General features: G+C 40.9%; 1 protein-coding gene across 2 annotated transcripts in view; it reads right to left on the bottom strand.

Annotated features, from left to right (window-relative positions):
* Window positions 1–2,765: 2,765 nt before the first annotated feature.
* Window positions 2,766–15,676, bottom strand: part of RALBP1 (ralA binding protein 1) — a 36,264-nt gene continuing 23,353 nt past the window's right edge. For both annotated transcript variants that reach the window (XM_068396988.1, XM_068396987.1), the window contains exons 3-10: window positions 11,508–11,966; window positions 9,331–9,680; window positions 7,735–7,896; window positions 6,930–7,061; window positions 6,309–6,416; window positions 5,410–5,531; window positions 4,887–5,010; window positions 2,766–4,608 (exon numbers count right to left, since the gene is read on the bottom strand). In XM_068396988.1, the coding sequence (XP_068253089.1) occupies window positions 4,345–4,608; window positions 4,887–5,010; window positions 5,410–5,531; window positions 6,309–6,416; window positions 6,930–7,061; window positions 7,735–7,896; window positions 9,331–9,680; window positions 11,508–11,966 (1,721 nt within the window). In that variant the 3' untranslated portion in view covers window positions 2,766–4,344. The remainder of the gene's footprint in view (window positions 4,609–4,886; window positions 5,011–5,409; window positions 5,532–6,308; window positions 6,417–6,929; window positions 7,062–7,734; window positions 7,897–9,330; window positions 9,681–11,507; window positions 11,967–15,676) is intronic.

Consider the following 15,676-nt stretch of genomic DNA (forward strand, 5'->3'; position numbering starts at 1 on the left):
ACTCTTGTGTTTTGCAGTTTGGATGGGGAATTCTTCCAATGCGTGGGAGTGGGGTTGTCCGGTTAAAATCATGCTTTGCAACATAATCCTTTGGCAGACCTTCTTGCTCGCGTTGTTAAGATAGTCAGCAACACAAGAAACTCCGGATGAAGCTTGGTACCTCTCTGTTGTGTCCAAGAGGGTCAGCAGTGAAAGCGCCAGTGCTGAGCCGCAGGGAGGGAGCGCCCCAGGGGTCCATTCTGACAGGTGTCGCTTTGGGTATCTGCATCTGTGATGGGATGGAGGGGCAGCCGGGGGCTGGGCCCGAGGCTGCGCTACTGAGGCTGCGCCTCGTCTCCTGGGGACAGGAAGGACTGGGAGCCGTTCCCTGGTATGGGGCACAGTGCTGCTGGCTTCTGCTGTCGGAGTGTGTTTTAAAGAATGCTGTAGAGAACTTGTGCTGTTGGATATAAGCCATATTTGGTTTGGATGAGGCATTTTTCCCTCTGCAGATGAAGCCCTGTGAGTCAGAGCTGCGTGCTGAAAAATGAAAACCTTGACAGATTAAGCTTGGTCAAACCTCTTTTTGGCAGGGATTCAGGTTGATGCTTTTTTTATTTTTTTTTTTTTAATTGAAAGAGAGTAGTCTTACATGATCAGGTGTAAAATTCTTGGCATACATACAGTACATAGTCTTTAAAAGAAATACTATCTTTTTACTATTCTTTAAAAGAATATCTATATCTTTTAAAGTACATAGACTTTAAAAATTAGACTTAGGTCATTAATCTGATGGGACACAGAAGTAAAAATGAATCCCCCCAGTGCTAGTATTGGAATGAGTGAATGGAGGTGGAAGCTTCCTGTACAGCGGTCCTTTATCTTCGTCATAAAGGATGACGAACTTCTGGAACCCCTGATGGTTCCCTGTAGGACCATGGGACATGGCAGTGCTTTCAAAGTACCTCCCTGCACTGGAGAGGAAACCTTTCAGAATTGCACCAGAACAGGCAACTTCTGCTCCTGTGAGCGTGAAGCTGAGCCAGTGTTGGAAACCTGGTGTGGACAACACAGATCCCAGGAAACCTGGAAGGGCGGCTGGAATCCTGCAAGGTGTTGGACACACGCTGGTGTTTTCAGACTTGTGGCAGGGATGTGTTGCAGAGGAGGGTTTAGATCTGCCCTCTAAGCTGCAGTATTTCAGTAAGTTATGAGTATAAAAGCTGTCATGTTTCCCGTTCAGATGCAAGTAACCTGCTGCTGGCCAAACACAGGTTTGTGTCCCGATTCCTTTTGGCGTTGTAGTCCCAGTGACTTGTTTGTATGGTGCTTCTTGCATTATCTTGCATGATTCTTGAATGATCTGGCAAAATCTGTTCCAGGCTTGTGTTAAAAAGGACTATAAAAACAAGGAATGTAGTTGTCCCCTGTCCCATCGTGCCCCCCCCCCCCTTCTCTGAAGCAGTGGTCTGTGGTGGAAACATTTTCAGGAGGAAAGCAGACGGGCCTCGTCAAACTGTCACAGAAGTTTCGTTAGGTCCGGAACACCCACATTAACGTTGCAGCCCTGTTGTTTCTTCATTTCAGTAAAAAGTCAGTCTGGTATTGTCTGACGGAGGTTCAGCTGCTGCACCCAGCACATACAGGCTGTATGTTGTCGGGAAAAGCTTATTTTAAGTCAATTTAAATGATACTTTGATTTCAATAGATGATTGGTTATTCAAGACACGTATGGGCTGCACAAAGGCAGCCTGCTGTGCAGGCCCTGTGGGTGCCGTGGGAGGCGATGGCCTGAGCACTGCGCCTCACAGATCTCCGTGTAAGGCACTTGGGACTGATAAGGCAGTTTATAAAGTGATCTGAGCAACGCACTCAGATTACAGTGTTGTAATTACTCTCCGCTTCATCTGAAATAAGCGTTGGCTTTTTCAGCTAATTATTTGCAACTGCTGCATGTGGTCTCTGAAATCACGGCTGCCAGCAGGGCTTTTTCACCACAGGCACTGCAAGTGCTGGACTCTGCGGGGCAGCCAGAGCCCTTCGTGGAGGTCAGCCTGACCCTGCTCGGGGCCAGAAGAGCAGCAGGCTCTGGGCAGGGCTGAGGCAGAGGAGGGGCTGAGGCACAGCCTCCCCCTGTGCCCTTGCAAGGGGGTGGTTTTGCGCACCTGCCCCGGGGCTTCCCTGGGGCTGCCAGGCTCCAGCGCTATCGGTGTGCGTTTGATTTGGCCAGCATGGACTTGCACTCGTGATTTTAACTACAGGAATCTTATCAATCACTGTGTTTATCCTTGGACGTATCATTTGAAAGAATGTGAAAGAAAATTTCAAAGAAACATATTTCAGGTGTTTTGAAACTAAATTTCTGGTTACCGTTGCTGTGTTACTGCAGGAGCCAGCAATTCCACCTCCGTTTAAGACTTCAATGGCGACACACTTCAAGTGCATCGAAAGGTTGCAGTAGAAAGAAGGTGTTTGTGTGGTGGAAGTAATGATGTGAATAAGTAGGACGGTTTTCACCTTTGCAGCTGAAATATCTAGTAGTAATAGAGAAGCAAAGTCTTAAAATCTTTAATTTGATCAAATTAAACTTGATCTTCAGCTGAGTTATGGAGGCTTTCTATGACATTCCATTGCAGACAATGTTCTTTCAGAGCAGAGCTATTTAGAAAGCCTGAACTCATTTTTCATGTGAACTTCTCAACTGCAGGTAGCTGCCCAAGAAGAACACTATCGCTTGCATTAGAAAAAGCTATTACACATTATGAAGCAGATAAATTAGAAACTACTTTCAAATGGCTGTTGAATTTATTTGCTTGATAAATACAATCCTAACAAAATAAAAGTTAACCAATATTAAGAGATTTGTCTGAAGAACGTTAGAAAAATCCACGACAATTCAATAGGAATTAGTGTGAATTAACCAACAAAAAAAGAAAGGTTTAAATATTGCCAGCAAATATAAAATGTATGTAACGAAGGCAAGGGAGAATGCTTTAGTTTACATTTGTCATCTGACCACATTTTCTGTGTTTATAAACTTTTTTTCAAATTTTAAAAAAATACTATGCTGTTTTCTATAACATATCAAAGCATTATTTGTACAAAATCAAATCATGGCCAATGATTCACAACAGTGCAATAGATAAAGAATACAACCACATCCAACAGGTGCTGAAAATAAATATCCAGATTAAAAAATAAGATAGATATAGCCTATATGCACTCTGTGGAGTTTGTTGTCTGTGGAGGAATTGATGGCTGAGCCTCACAACTGTATCGATCTGAATGATTAGATGGCCCTTAATGCCAGCGTGGCTGAGGCTTTCGACAGGTACAAGCAGTAAACCAGCCAAACCAAAGCAAGACCCAGGTGGCTGTTGTTTTTTTTTTAAACAACAAAATAAAGAGGCTATTGCTGAACCCCCAGTGCCTCCCGCTGGCATCGTAGTTCTTCAGGCTTATCTGGAAAGCACAAGCGACTTGCATTTCTGCAGGGGGAAATGCTGTATTGCTTGGTCAGGCAAGATTGACCTTAAGTGACATAAGCCATCCCCGTCACTGCCTGAAGCATTCCTCAGTGGCTTTCTCCAAGGGACTGAAACATTTAAAACGGATGAAGAAAAAGCTCTTGGCTATACGGCAGCAGGGTGAACAGAGCCTGTCCTACCCAGGTATGATGACAGTGGCTTATAAATGAGCAAATGGGTTACCTACATGGCTAAAAGACATGAACAGCTCTTGGTGAACAGTTCCATCATCCAGGGACATAAATAACATCTCTCAAGTTTTTACATTTATTCAGTACATCTCAGAACAACAATGAAGCTTAAGGGCATGTTAGGTAAACACGATACCCCGCAGTCTCCCAACTTTTCAGCCAACCCAGAATAAATTTAAAGCTCCCTTGTATATAATCTGCATCAGAAAGGTATCAAAGGCACAAGCAAGAAGTGACTAGGTTAATAAGCAGGAATAATGGTGAATGAGGATGAAGAGATTCACAAGGCAAATAATTAGTAAGTGTGGGTGGGTTTATTTTCTGAAAATGAGATCTTCCAATTCTGCTCCAATGAATGCAAATAATGATTTTGGTTTAAAATAAAACTGTTATGGAATTATTTTAAATCACCTGAAGGAAACCAGTCTTGAAATAATCTGATACTAACTGGAAAACTCTTCTGGCCGCTCCAAACTCACCTGAGTCTGATGAGTAGAAGCCACAAGTATTAGAGACAAAAGTCTCCAGGGCTTAAAAGAAAAGTTTCTTTACAGAATGTACACAGCCAGCAATAATTTGTGCAGTTTGACTCAAATTACAGTAATTTGCACAGTTCAGTTGATTTTATGCATGTCCAAGGAGCCAGATCAAATTGGAGTTTCTTTCCTGTCTTTACTTGGCGATGGCTTGACTTGCTGCTCCTTGCTTGCTTTTGGCTGCTCTTTGGCTGCTTTTGTCTCCAGGACACTGTCTCTTTGCTGCTGAGAAACACCCCCGCGTTTTTCTGGCTCCTCTTCTTCCTGCACCTGCTGCTCCGATTTAGCTCGCTGCAGTAGTCGGAGCTGTACTCGCAGTTCTATGATGGCCTCTCGCTCCTCGTGAATCGCTTGGTTCAGGTGATTGTTCTTTATCTTTTAAGTAAGGAAAACAAATGTCAGGGCTCCTTCTGACAAAGGAGGCTGTGGCCAGGGGCGCCATTTAACCTTGCACAATGAAGCTTTGCTGTTAACCCAGACAGCAACATGGACTTGCACACAACAGTGATTTAAAAATAGAGCATGGGGGTTTCATGCCTAGGTGAAATGATGCAAAACTACCAGTTTGCACATCTGCAAACATCTCTGCACAGAGTAAATCCAGTAATCACCAAGGAGCAGAGTACCAATTAATGTTAAGACTCAAATCTTACCTCCAGTTCCTCATTCTGTCTCTGCAAATCTTCCAGGATGACCTGCAGCTCCTCCTCATCTTCACTCTCACTTTCACTCTCCGAAGAATATTCCTCAGTTTCACTTCGGCCATGCTGCTGGCGACTGAAAGACCAATGACAAACTCAGATTTAAACACTTCCTCAAGTCTGCCAGAACTGTAGCAGCATAAAAGAGTTACCTTACATCCACTGAATAATCTGCAACGGTTTTAAAAACAAAATCAGAATTTCCGTTCAAGGCTTGATTTAATAAACGAGTGATTTCCTAGGGGGATTTTTTTTTTAGTGCACAGGGTCTGGTTTCCTTTATACTAACAGAAAATATCCTGAAAGGTCCAAAGTTGCTGAAATTTCAATTAAAAAGAGGCAGCTTTCAACTGTCATGTTCGTAGGGTGAGCTTTTAAGTGTAGTTTAGAGTATTATTTTGGAAGAGCATAGATGTACTTTTAATCAACGAGTGCTCGCCTGGGGGGGGCTCTGATGTAAGCAGTCTCCCTTTACCTTTGTATTTCAGCTATTTCTGCTCGAAGGCGATCGATTTCTTCCTTCTCCGAGGCAATCTGTCTCCGCAGAAACTGCTCCATGGCCAGCAGTTCTTCTTGTTCTGTTAAAATCTCATTCTCCTGCAATGATCAATTAGTCCACTTAAAGCCCTGACTTTATGTTCTACAGGAACATAGGATAAGTATGAGCTGATGCTGTTCTCTGAAATACTTTCAGTAGAAGTGGTTAGCACGCCTGCTTTGAACTCTGACTCATCAAGACCTCAAAGCAAATTTAAGTTCAAAACCAACAATGTCTGTTCTGAATCCTCAAGATGTTCGCTGTACTGAATAGCTGTGGAGGTGACGCACCAAATTCTGGCATGTTTGGCTGCCTGTTTCCTTATATCACAGGGGAAAGCTCTGGCTAACCAGTAAAATAACCAGAAAAAGTGAATTATAAAATATGACTCTGAAGATGAACGTAAGGAGAAAAGTACAGTGGAGAGAAGATTAAAGCCACGGAGGGAAGCAAAGGAAGGCAAAAAAGCCAAAATAGTTACCTTACTTCCTTTGATCAGCAGGGAAGTAGTTAACGGTATTAGAACCGGTTAGAGTTGGAAGTGCTTTCTAAGTATGTTACCAACAAAGGCTACTTTTTTGTTGTTGCTGTTGCACAGTGTCTCCTTCCTGCTGTTAACAAGAGTCGACTCAGTTTTGGGCTCACCCCTGCAGTCACGATTCCTTCCCTACTTTATTTACCATTAAAACAAAGCCTTGTATTTTAATGGACAGAGAGACCCCTTTAAGCCTTCAATTTCCCATTGCATTAGGAGGAACTAAAGAGTGTTTAATATTTCTGAAAGATATAGAATAAGAAAATACCGGCAGACAAATGGGTAAGTGCCTGCCATCTACCTGTGCAAGCAGAATGTTTATAACTTCTTCGTTCTCATTCATTTCTTCTTTGGAGACGTCCTCCTTTGAAAGGCTAGCAATTTCCTGTGCAATCTTTGTTTCACACTCCTGCCAGAGAAAGAGAACAACTTTTAAAAGGACAGCTTCCCAGTCACTCTGTTTACTGTAAAAAAGATTTTTTTTCAACTTATTATTTTCCAAATTTAGAATCACCATCTCAGTTGTCTTGAAAGTTTTTAGCAAGGTCTGTCCCTTCTCTGGGATGTACGACAGTTTAAAAAAAATGCTTCTGAAGTTTAACCTTGAGTCTTCCCGTAATTCCTCCTGGTACTCTGGGACACACTGTTTTAAGCATACAATGAATACATGCTCTGTCAAACACTAGGTTTTTAATCGTACATATTTTTTAATCACACAGCTGTGAAGGAGGGTGAAGATCTTGCTGTCCCTAGGGAGAGCCAGCTAACCAGAAAATGCAATTGCTCCTCAGCCATGTAAAGTTAAGATGAAAAAAATCTGCAGTAAAAAGATAGCTCCAACCACATTTCAAACGGGGTGCCTCTGCACAAATTAGGGATCCACGATTTAGATGTTTGGCCAATAAATAGAAAAGTTACCCACCTGTCTCTTAGCTTCTCTTAGTTTCCTCTTAAGAGCTGTTAAAATTCTTTGCACCTCCCAGAGTCTCTCTTCTTTGGATAAGTCTTTTATCCCTGCCTGCAAGTCTCTGTGTAAACAGTTCAGTAGGAACTCCTAGAAATATTGGCAAATACATTAGTGTCTATAATATATCACAGCAGGGCAGACTAAAAAGAAAAATCTTTTTGGCTTTGTGGCACCAGGCTTGGAGTTCTGGTTTTCAAAGCTTGACATGCTGACCAACAACAAGTGTTAACATACATTCAGCACATGATCTAGAACTAGCTGGAGAGCAATATTAAAGAAACCACACTCTTCACCATGTTCTCCTAACCTTCCTCCCAATAAAAGCATTGAACTACATAGCAAAGCAATCCACGACAGACACGGCTATAATCATCACAAGACCGTAACAACTTTCCACACATGAAATGGGCAAGAATATCACCAATCTCTTTCCAGTGGTCTCCACTGACAGGCCAGTTGTGATAGAAATAAAGAGTATGTTACAAGCTTATGAGAATTTACTACTGAATGTATAAAAGCCAGGGCAAAGATAAACAGAAAAACACAGAATCACAGAATCAATCAGGTTGGAAGAGACCTCAGGGATCATCGAGTCCAACCACTGCCCTGACACCACCCTGTCAACTAGACCATGGCACTAAGTGCCATGTCCAGTCTTTTCTTAAACACATCCAGAAATGGTGACTCCACCACCTCCCTGGGCAGCCCGTTCCAATGTCTAATGACCCCTTCTGAGAAGAAATGCTTCCTAATTGCTAACCTGTCGCCTGATTTCTTCTTTGATGCTTTCTTGTGTTTCTGGAAGTGCTGGCATTGTTGCCATATTTGACCAGCGAAGAGGTTTTGTCACCTGCTTCAGGGTCACATTCCCAAAGAACTCTTGAACATGTGTAAAAAATACGTACAGGACACGGTTGCTGATCTGGAAAGAAAGGACAGACAGAATATTGGTTAAGCTGATTTATTCACATCATCTTTATCTGTGAAGCATAGCATCCTTCTCCAGAAACAGAACAGCCTTTAGTATGTCTTTCTGTGAGTCGTAGTTGTGTTAAGTTTGTCCTAAAAGATTAAAAACTGGATTAAAACCGATACTTTAAATAACCCCGTGCTGGCCTCAAGGAATCACTTCACTGTCTCTCTTAACTGTGTATCTGAGGCATTTTCATGCTAAACTCAGAAGTTTCACATGCCTTAACCTACCACAATTATTTCCATCACTGGTGGATACAGAAATGTATTAGATCTTTCTTTTTACTCATGTGAAGGTAGTTAGTGACAGCAAGAGGTAAGAGGGAACACCAACCACACTGCACCATGGCTGACTGGTGGCTACCTTCTCTCTCCTCCCCCAACCTGTAAGTATGTTCTACAACTTCCCTCTCAGATGATTTAAGATAGTAGAAAAAGTAGTTTGAAAGGAGCTGCTACTGTATTCCTTGTTTTAACATAAGACAGAATCAAGTATTTATTGATACTATATCTTCCATTAAAATTCAAAAATTTATCCTGAAGGATTAGAGTTCTGTCACTACCTGCATTTTAATTGCTAAAATCTACTTAACAGGAGAACATGATTGGGCCTATACTGTTTTACATTAATTGTTACTTTTGTTAGCTAGAAAGTGTCTGGCACAGCAAAACAGCCGAGAATAATACCCAGCCCTTTTGCTACTGGGCCTGCATCTAGTCTCTTAATTATAAAGCCAAGCTTTTCTAAAGTGTGGGTTTTCTTCTAGAAGACCCACACCCACTAATGCCATGTTTCCATTATGCACAGGACTAATTCTGAGCTGTACTTAAATTAGATCTTTCCAAGATGTTTATTAAGGAATTAATCAATCTGGAAACCACAAAATCTTACTGGAAAACTACGTCATTTTTTTTCCCCAGCAATTTGACTGCAGACACCAAAGCCATTATACCCAAGTCATTACTGCACCAGGGAGATCTATTTGCAGGACAAGGTTGTTTGGCTTGATATTAAAATTAAGCAACACTATAGTCTTCACTGAACTATCAGTGAATCACAAGCCCACAGAAATTGTGTATCTGCATGTATTGGATGAATTCAACATTAAATTACTTCTGTTTACAACAGAATTAAAACCTTGACAGCAGTCTCTGTAATGCTCTCATAATAACCCAAATATCAGACCCGTAGCATGCAAGCTCACATTCACAAAGTCTTGTTCCCCGCTTCCCAGCACTTTAGGTTCCTGAGGTATAAAGAGAAGCTGTACTTTAGCTTAATTGTATCAGACAATAACTGATTCTTGCCTGCAAGAGAATTCCTACAAAGAAGTCACTCTTGGGCTGAAGTTCTGCTCTAATGCTTGCTGTGTGGTGCACATACCTGGACAGTAGGGCTGAGCACTATAGAAATATTCTGGATGTTCATTTTTGTTTCCAGTTCCTTTGCAATAACGTGGTCCATATGCACAATCAGCCAAGAAATGAGGAGATGGTTACACTCTGGCAACTCTTTCAGCAGCCTCTGGCACTCCTGAACCTTCTCAGCTTCTGTGCTCTTTCCACAAGCATCTTCAAAGCGGGGCATTAGCTCTTTGGTAAGCAAATTTTCAGGCAGTTCTCGTAGGTACTGCTTCAGCAAGCTGGCTACTGTATTGGGCTCGTATTCTTCCAGGTTGGGAGATTCTTCTCGATCATAGGCTGCTTTTAGCTCATCAACTTTTGATTTTATTCCTTAAAATATTTAGATGAAGAATTAAGAGAAATCTTCAACTGTAAATGTATAATAGTTATATTTAAACTTTTTCTTTTGAGGTGCATTTATTTCACCTCTCCTTACAATTTAACCTAATTGAGGAATAACTTTTAAAAGTTATCCACATGTAACAAAGTTAAAATCATGACTCAAAATTACGTGATCACTGCTTCTGAAAGCACTGACTACTACTATGAAGCAAAACCACGGCACTGCTGAAGCTCTCAATCAGAACTGGCGCCAGCATTCTCCTCCATCAGGGACCATAAAACTGGGTGAGGAAGTGCAGGGGAACATAAGATCCATTGTGTATTTGCATTCAGCGTGTTTCAGGCTGTTCAATTATACAGCCCTAAGCCAAGCAGCAAATATGTTATCAACTCAAATACTGTGCAACAAATTCTACCTATAACAGCTTTCCTCTGTCAGACCCCACACTTTTTAGTTTCCAGATTTCCAGCTGGCCCTCCTCGGCAGAGGAATCTCACATGGGATTCTCGATTTGAGGCACTGCATGAATAAAAGTGCATCCACATAATTATTCAACCCATCCAAGATTTTCTGTAAGGTGTTTTTATAACTCAGTGCCATTCCAATCTTCCCAAAGTCAGGGAAATTTCATTCTTTTAAAGCTCAAACACTCGCTTGAGTTACACCGACTTAATGCGCTGCCATGGCTTGGCTCGTTCACAATAAGCAAAACTGGGTGCACTTGGCCCATGGTAAATGCCAGGCAAAAAGTGCTCAGTTTCATGTCCAAGTAAGTTCGTCATCACAACGGCCTGCAGGTTGTCAGGCCGCTGCAATTGTCTCTCTGAGCTCCCAATTTAAACAGCCTTACACACACAAGAGGGTGCTGCTGCACTGGAGAACACCTAGAAAGTACCAACGTCAAAAACTATTTAAGGAAAACACACCTTCTTCCGGGAAAATTCCCAACACATCGTGCCTTGAAAAAAAAAAACACGCAACCAGAATGTTCCAACAGGCAAGACCAACAAACTGCTTAAGTTGCTGCGGTATTTATGCATGTGTACCAAATACCATGCAGAGTGACAGCATGAAGACAGCTTCATGAAGCCTTTAAAATATTTTGATTACTGTTTTACAGTGCTAGGCAACTTGTTTCAAATGCTTTTCCTCAAATTCCTTCTCTCACTTGTTCTTGCTCCCTTAAACACACCCCCAGAAGTACTTATACGAGTTATATTGCAGCTGCAGTTCACAAATAAAGGGCCTGTTTTGTTTAATGTGACTAAACTGATGTTTCATTTATGTAAGCTGGTGTTACGCAACTACCACGGTTAATTAGCCTGCTGTTGCTAATCTGAAATAGTGAAACCTGTATTTTCTGCTTATTAGTGTATTTGCTTAAAGAAATAAAGTTTTTAAGAAAAATATCATACAATGGAAGTAACTGGAAAAAGCAACTTAGTGGGAAGCTTAAGTAATAAAATGGTTATAACTCATCTTTAGCTTCTGCAATCAATTAGGATTGTATTTGTAATGCAGAATTAAAAAAATAGAAGCTGGCCATACTAACACATTTTATTCATTGTTACCATCCTATCACAAAAGGCCAAAGCAAGCATATTTTTACTGCCATTAAGCAGTATCAGCATATTAGCAACTTTTCTGATACTTCAGACCTATGGGTTTGCTTAACTGTAGCCACCTGATTATCTTTTGGATAATTAAAATTAACACAGCTATAAACAGAGTCTCTAGGTGTTGAAAATGGTAAAATAATAATAAAACTGCAAGTAAAGACCTTAGGAACCTGCATGTCAGTGTGCCCAGAGTACCTGAAACTCTGTAGATGCCTTCACATTTCATGCCATACTTCTCTACGTAGTCTATACATTCACGGAAAACTGCTGGCAGGCGGATGCCATCGTACATCATGGTCCTGTCTACCGCATCAGACAAAGGAATGCCAAACACGGGTCTATGACTTGGAACATCCACTTGAGGTATCTCTGTCTCCTGAATTGGCTTTTTCTTTTTCTTCTTCTCCTTCCACTGCTTTACAACATCTGCTGCAGTTAAGTCTTTTGACTTTTTCTCTTTATGTTTGTCTTCCTTATGTTTGTCTTCCTTGTGTTTTTCATCTTTGGGTTTCTCTTTTATCTTAAAATCCTTCTCCTTTTTTTTGGAAAAGCTGGGTTTCTTGAAGACATGTATTCCCTTGGATCGCTTCAACTTAGAAGGACTTTCAGCTTCATCACCGGAACTGTCCTCTTGAAATGCAGCATAACCTTCCGCTATTAGGCAAAGGAAGAGAAGGCAAGAGGACAGCTCTGTTTAGTTTCTAGATAGCATATTATAACAGGGAGAGAACAAGAAGTAATATGTAAGGAGGAGAGCAAAGAAGCAACAGGAATTAAAAAATAGCACCTGCCTGACTCTTCAGAAGGTTTTCTTTACACAGTTAAGTGGACAAGGATTAAATCAGGGTTGCATAGTCACAAAAATAAGCCACACAGCTCCTGAATGATCTAAACAATTAATACTTTATATACTTACTCATAATGGCAATGTCCATCTTACAGGCTAGTTTCCCATCTAATAGTCAAGGAAATGCAAAATAAAAACAACTGGTAACTTCTCTATGTTCCTGTAATCAACAGTATAAGAGTTGCTGTTAAGAATCATCTACTATATACATGTAAATCTAACAAACTTCTATTAAGAACAAACTAAACTTCAGCCACTTAACTCCCCAATCCCTTTCCAGAATATTATGAATTTTAAGGTAAGTTTCAGCCTCAAATAAAATACCAAAAAAAAAAAAATAGAAAAGCCCAAGCACACTTAGTTTTTCACTAGCCAAATAAAACAATTCCAGTAACACTAGCATGATACCTGTCAGTGAAGTTGCGTATTTGCCTTTAAAAGCGCATTTGAGAGCTTCAAACAAGTCTACAGGCGGAATACACTGTTCCAGCAGCAGAACAGCAAGTGCCGCCTAAAAAGCGCACCAGTGCTTTTACTAACTACGCCTCTGCAGCTAGCCCTGCCTATCCCTCAGGCAAGAACAAGGAAATCTTTAAAGATGGATTACAAAAAAAAAAAAACCAACAAAGAACCAACCCACAACCAAACCCAACAACATACAAACCAACACAACTTCCAAGTTAATTAACTGTGATTTTACATACGTAGTACCCCGTATAAGAAAAGTAAGACTGAAACCTGGTGAACAAAGATGACATTTTACATGCCATTTGCACCAGCCAGGTCCCCCAAGGCAGTGGGCAACAAGCTCTTGCTTCAACGTGAAGCCCCCATCATACAGATCCCTTGAGGATCTTCCACTACGTCTAGGCAGAGCCTCTGCCTGAGTGAGGAAGCACATTGACAGCGAAGTGCTCTTCCTGCGCGAATAACTTGGGGTAGTGGAAAATTACCCCTTTAGATTACCAGAGAGAGCATCACGGACAAGATTATAGGCTGTAATTTTTACAGGTGAAAGATCTTATGCAAAAGAACCAGGGGACATTCAGTCTTTCGTTCTTCCAGTTCTAAACTGTAGTAAGCTGTAGAGTTTCTCAGCATTATTTCAGCACATCCAAGGAGCTGTCTGTATTTTGAAGCCTCCTTGGCTGCTCCGTAGAAGGTAGCTTTGAATAGTCAAATAAATATAACAAATGTATTAAAGCATGGAACTGCCATAAAATAATTACAATTGTTTGACCAGCTCACCCTTCCCATCCTAGACTCTTCCCTAGGACTACCAAACATGCACTTTAATAGAAGACAGAGCAAGACCATAGCACTGTTCCTGTCCAAGTGAATTTTAATACAAAAATATAAATGTTAACTAGAGGACAGCCACCAACCAGGTCTTATCCTCCTGGCTTCCTGGCTATACCACCATTCACTCTTTTTGTAAACTAAACCCAGAAATGGGTAGGTAAACCTGCCGTGCATAAAGGAAGGATTCAAATCTCACTCTGATACACATCACCATTGTGTTTTGTGAGAACGAGATGGGGCTGGTGCTGAGTTTCAAGATGGGGCTCACAGATGTAATTTCCAAACAGAAAGCCCAAAACAATCTGCCCTCAATGTTTCCTGCTGGGTAGCTCTAACAGCTCCCGAACAGCGTAGGTTTCCCATGCACACACTAGGAACAGCATCAGCACGTCCATCCTCTGGGTCAGCACAGGGGACCCAAGCTTGGAGGTTGCCTTCACCAACAAACAGAGCACCTGCCTGACATGTTTCAACACTCCATGTTGCAACACAAACGTTGGTGCTTTTCTAGATCTGTGGTAACGTAACACCAGCAACAGCACGTTACTGAAACTGGTATTTCTTCACCAGTGATACAATATATTGAAAAATAAACAACCTTAATTTACACAGAAGAAAAGTTATCAAAAGCACTTGTCAGATAAAGTAATTTTAAGTGTGGAAAGAAGTATTACCTACTGTCAGTAAACTGATATTTCTATTCACTGTTTCCTCAAGACTTTTAGTACTAATACTCTGCATTTTCCCATCGCTCTAATGTATGCCAATGACATTTTCCTGCAGCTGTAGGAGACCAGTACTAATTTAATAAATACTCCAAATTCTGCCGGTATAACGTCTGCACTACCTGCCAGTTCCTTGCTCAGGTTTCGTTAGACCTTCCACAAGCATGCGTTATTGAATGCCTTCATTGCTATTATTTTAAACGTGATGTTGCAAATAGAGTTCTTATCTTACTGCCAATTATGAAAACCCCTTTTAAAAATTAAAAGAAAAAATCCAGTGTTACTCAGGAAAGATCTAACTTATAGGCTTAAAAGCTTTGTCATGCAGTGAGGCCACTGTGTCTGTCAGTCTGCATACTTGGGAATACTTCTCATTTTCTGCACTCTCACAATGAAGCTATAAATTCATGCTATAGCATTTACTGTTAACACAAAGGGCTGCATTATGCAGAACTGCAACTTATAAAACTACCTATCACAAGATACATTTTGTGCATCAGGTCTTTGATAGAGTTTTTAAGTCATTCAAACCTCTACATCTGATTTTTGCTCCCTGGGGAAATTTGCATGCATCTGTAATTAGTTCACTGAAAGAAAACATGGATCACTTTTACATATGGAAGAATTAGTAGGTCAAATATGACTATACCAACTGGTGTGCAATGCTAGCATTAGTTATCTAAGTTCAATTTGTCAGTGGATTTGCCATTAACTTGTATATCATTTCTAAATAAAACAGTAAGACAGACATGGATGCATAATGAAGTTGGGTAGATGGCTTCTGTTTCCTTCCCTCACCCACAAGACATATTGTTATTATTAATAGAAACTTGGAGCTTACAGATACTACCAACACTCAGCTATCCAACTTTCAGTTAGATCAGTTCGGTTTTAATATACGTTCAACCCACTGACACAAGAACAGCACTCCCAAACAAATTCTGCATTCAGATTACCGTGCAGCCCTATGCAAGGAGAACAAATGAAGTTGAAATATGAAATTTGCCTTACTTTATTTTGACTTAAAATAATTACTGGCACTGAAAGGCAGACTTTTAAACTGTTTGCAAATAGTACTTTGCTAAATAAATACAGAGCAGTATATAGATATACATAGTAATTTGTCAGTAGAATAGGATGTAGCAACACAGAAAGATACACCCTGATATGAAGAGCATCTAATGCATATCATGGGTAGGAAATTCCAGTAACTTCTTATTCTGTAGACCTGAAAACTGTATTCAGAGCTTCTTCACACACCAGATCAGTAATAATAACGTTTTGTTTGCAATAGCAGCTACTGGGTTATTTTGTAGGATGACAATGGCCTCCTTACAATTTCCAGTAGACCTCCCCCTACAGACATGGAGCATCCACCGCTACTGTAGAATCCATCTCCATTAGCATTCTGCACAGAAATGAAGGATCATAAGCACAGAGACAACTTATCATGTCATTGCTCTACCTGGAACAGCTGGTAACACTATTAG

Source organism: Nyctibius grandis, chromosome 3 (genome assembly GCF_013368605.1).
Source record: "Nyctibius grandis isolate bNycGra1 chromosome 3, bNycGra1.pri, whole genome shotgun sequence".
NCBI classification, from domain to species: Eukaryota; Metazoa; Chordata; class Aves; order Nyctibiiformes; family Nyctibiidae; genus Nyctibius; species Nyctibius grandis.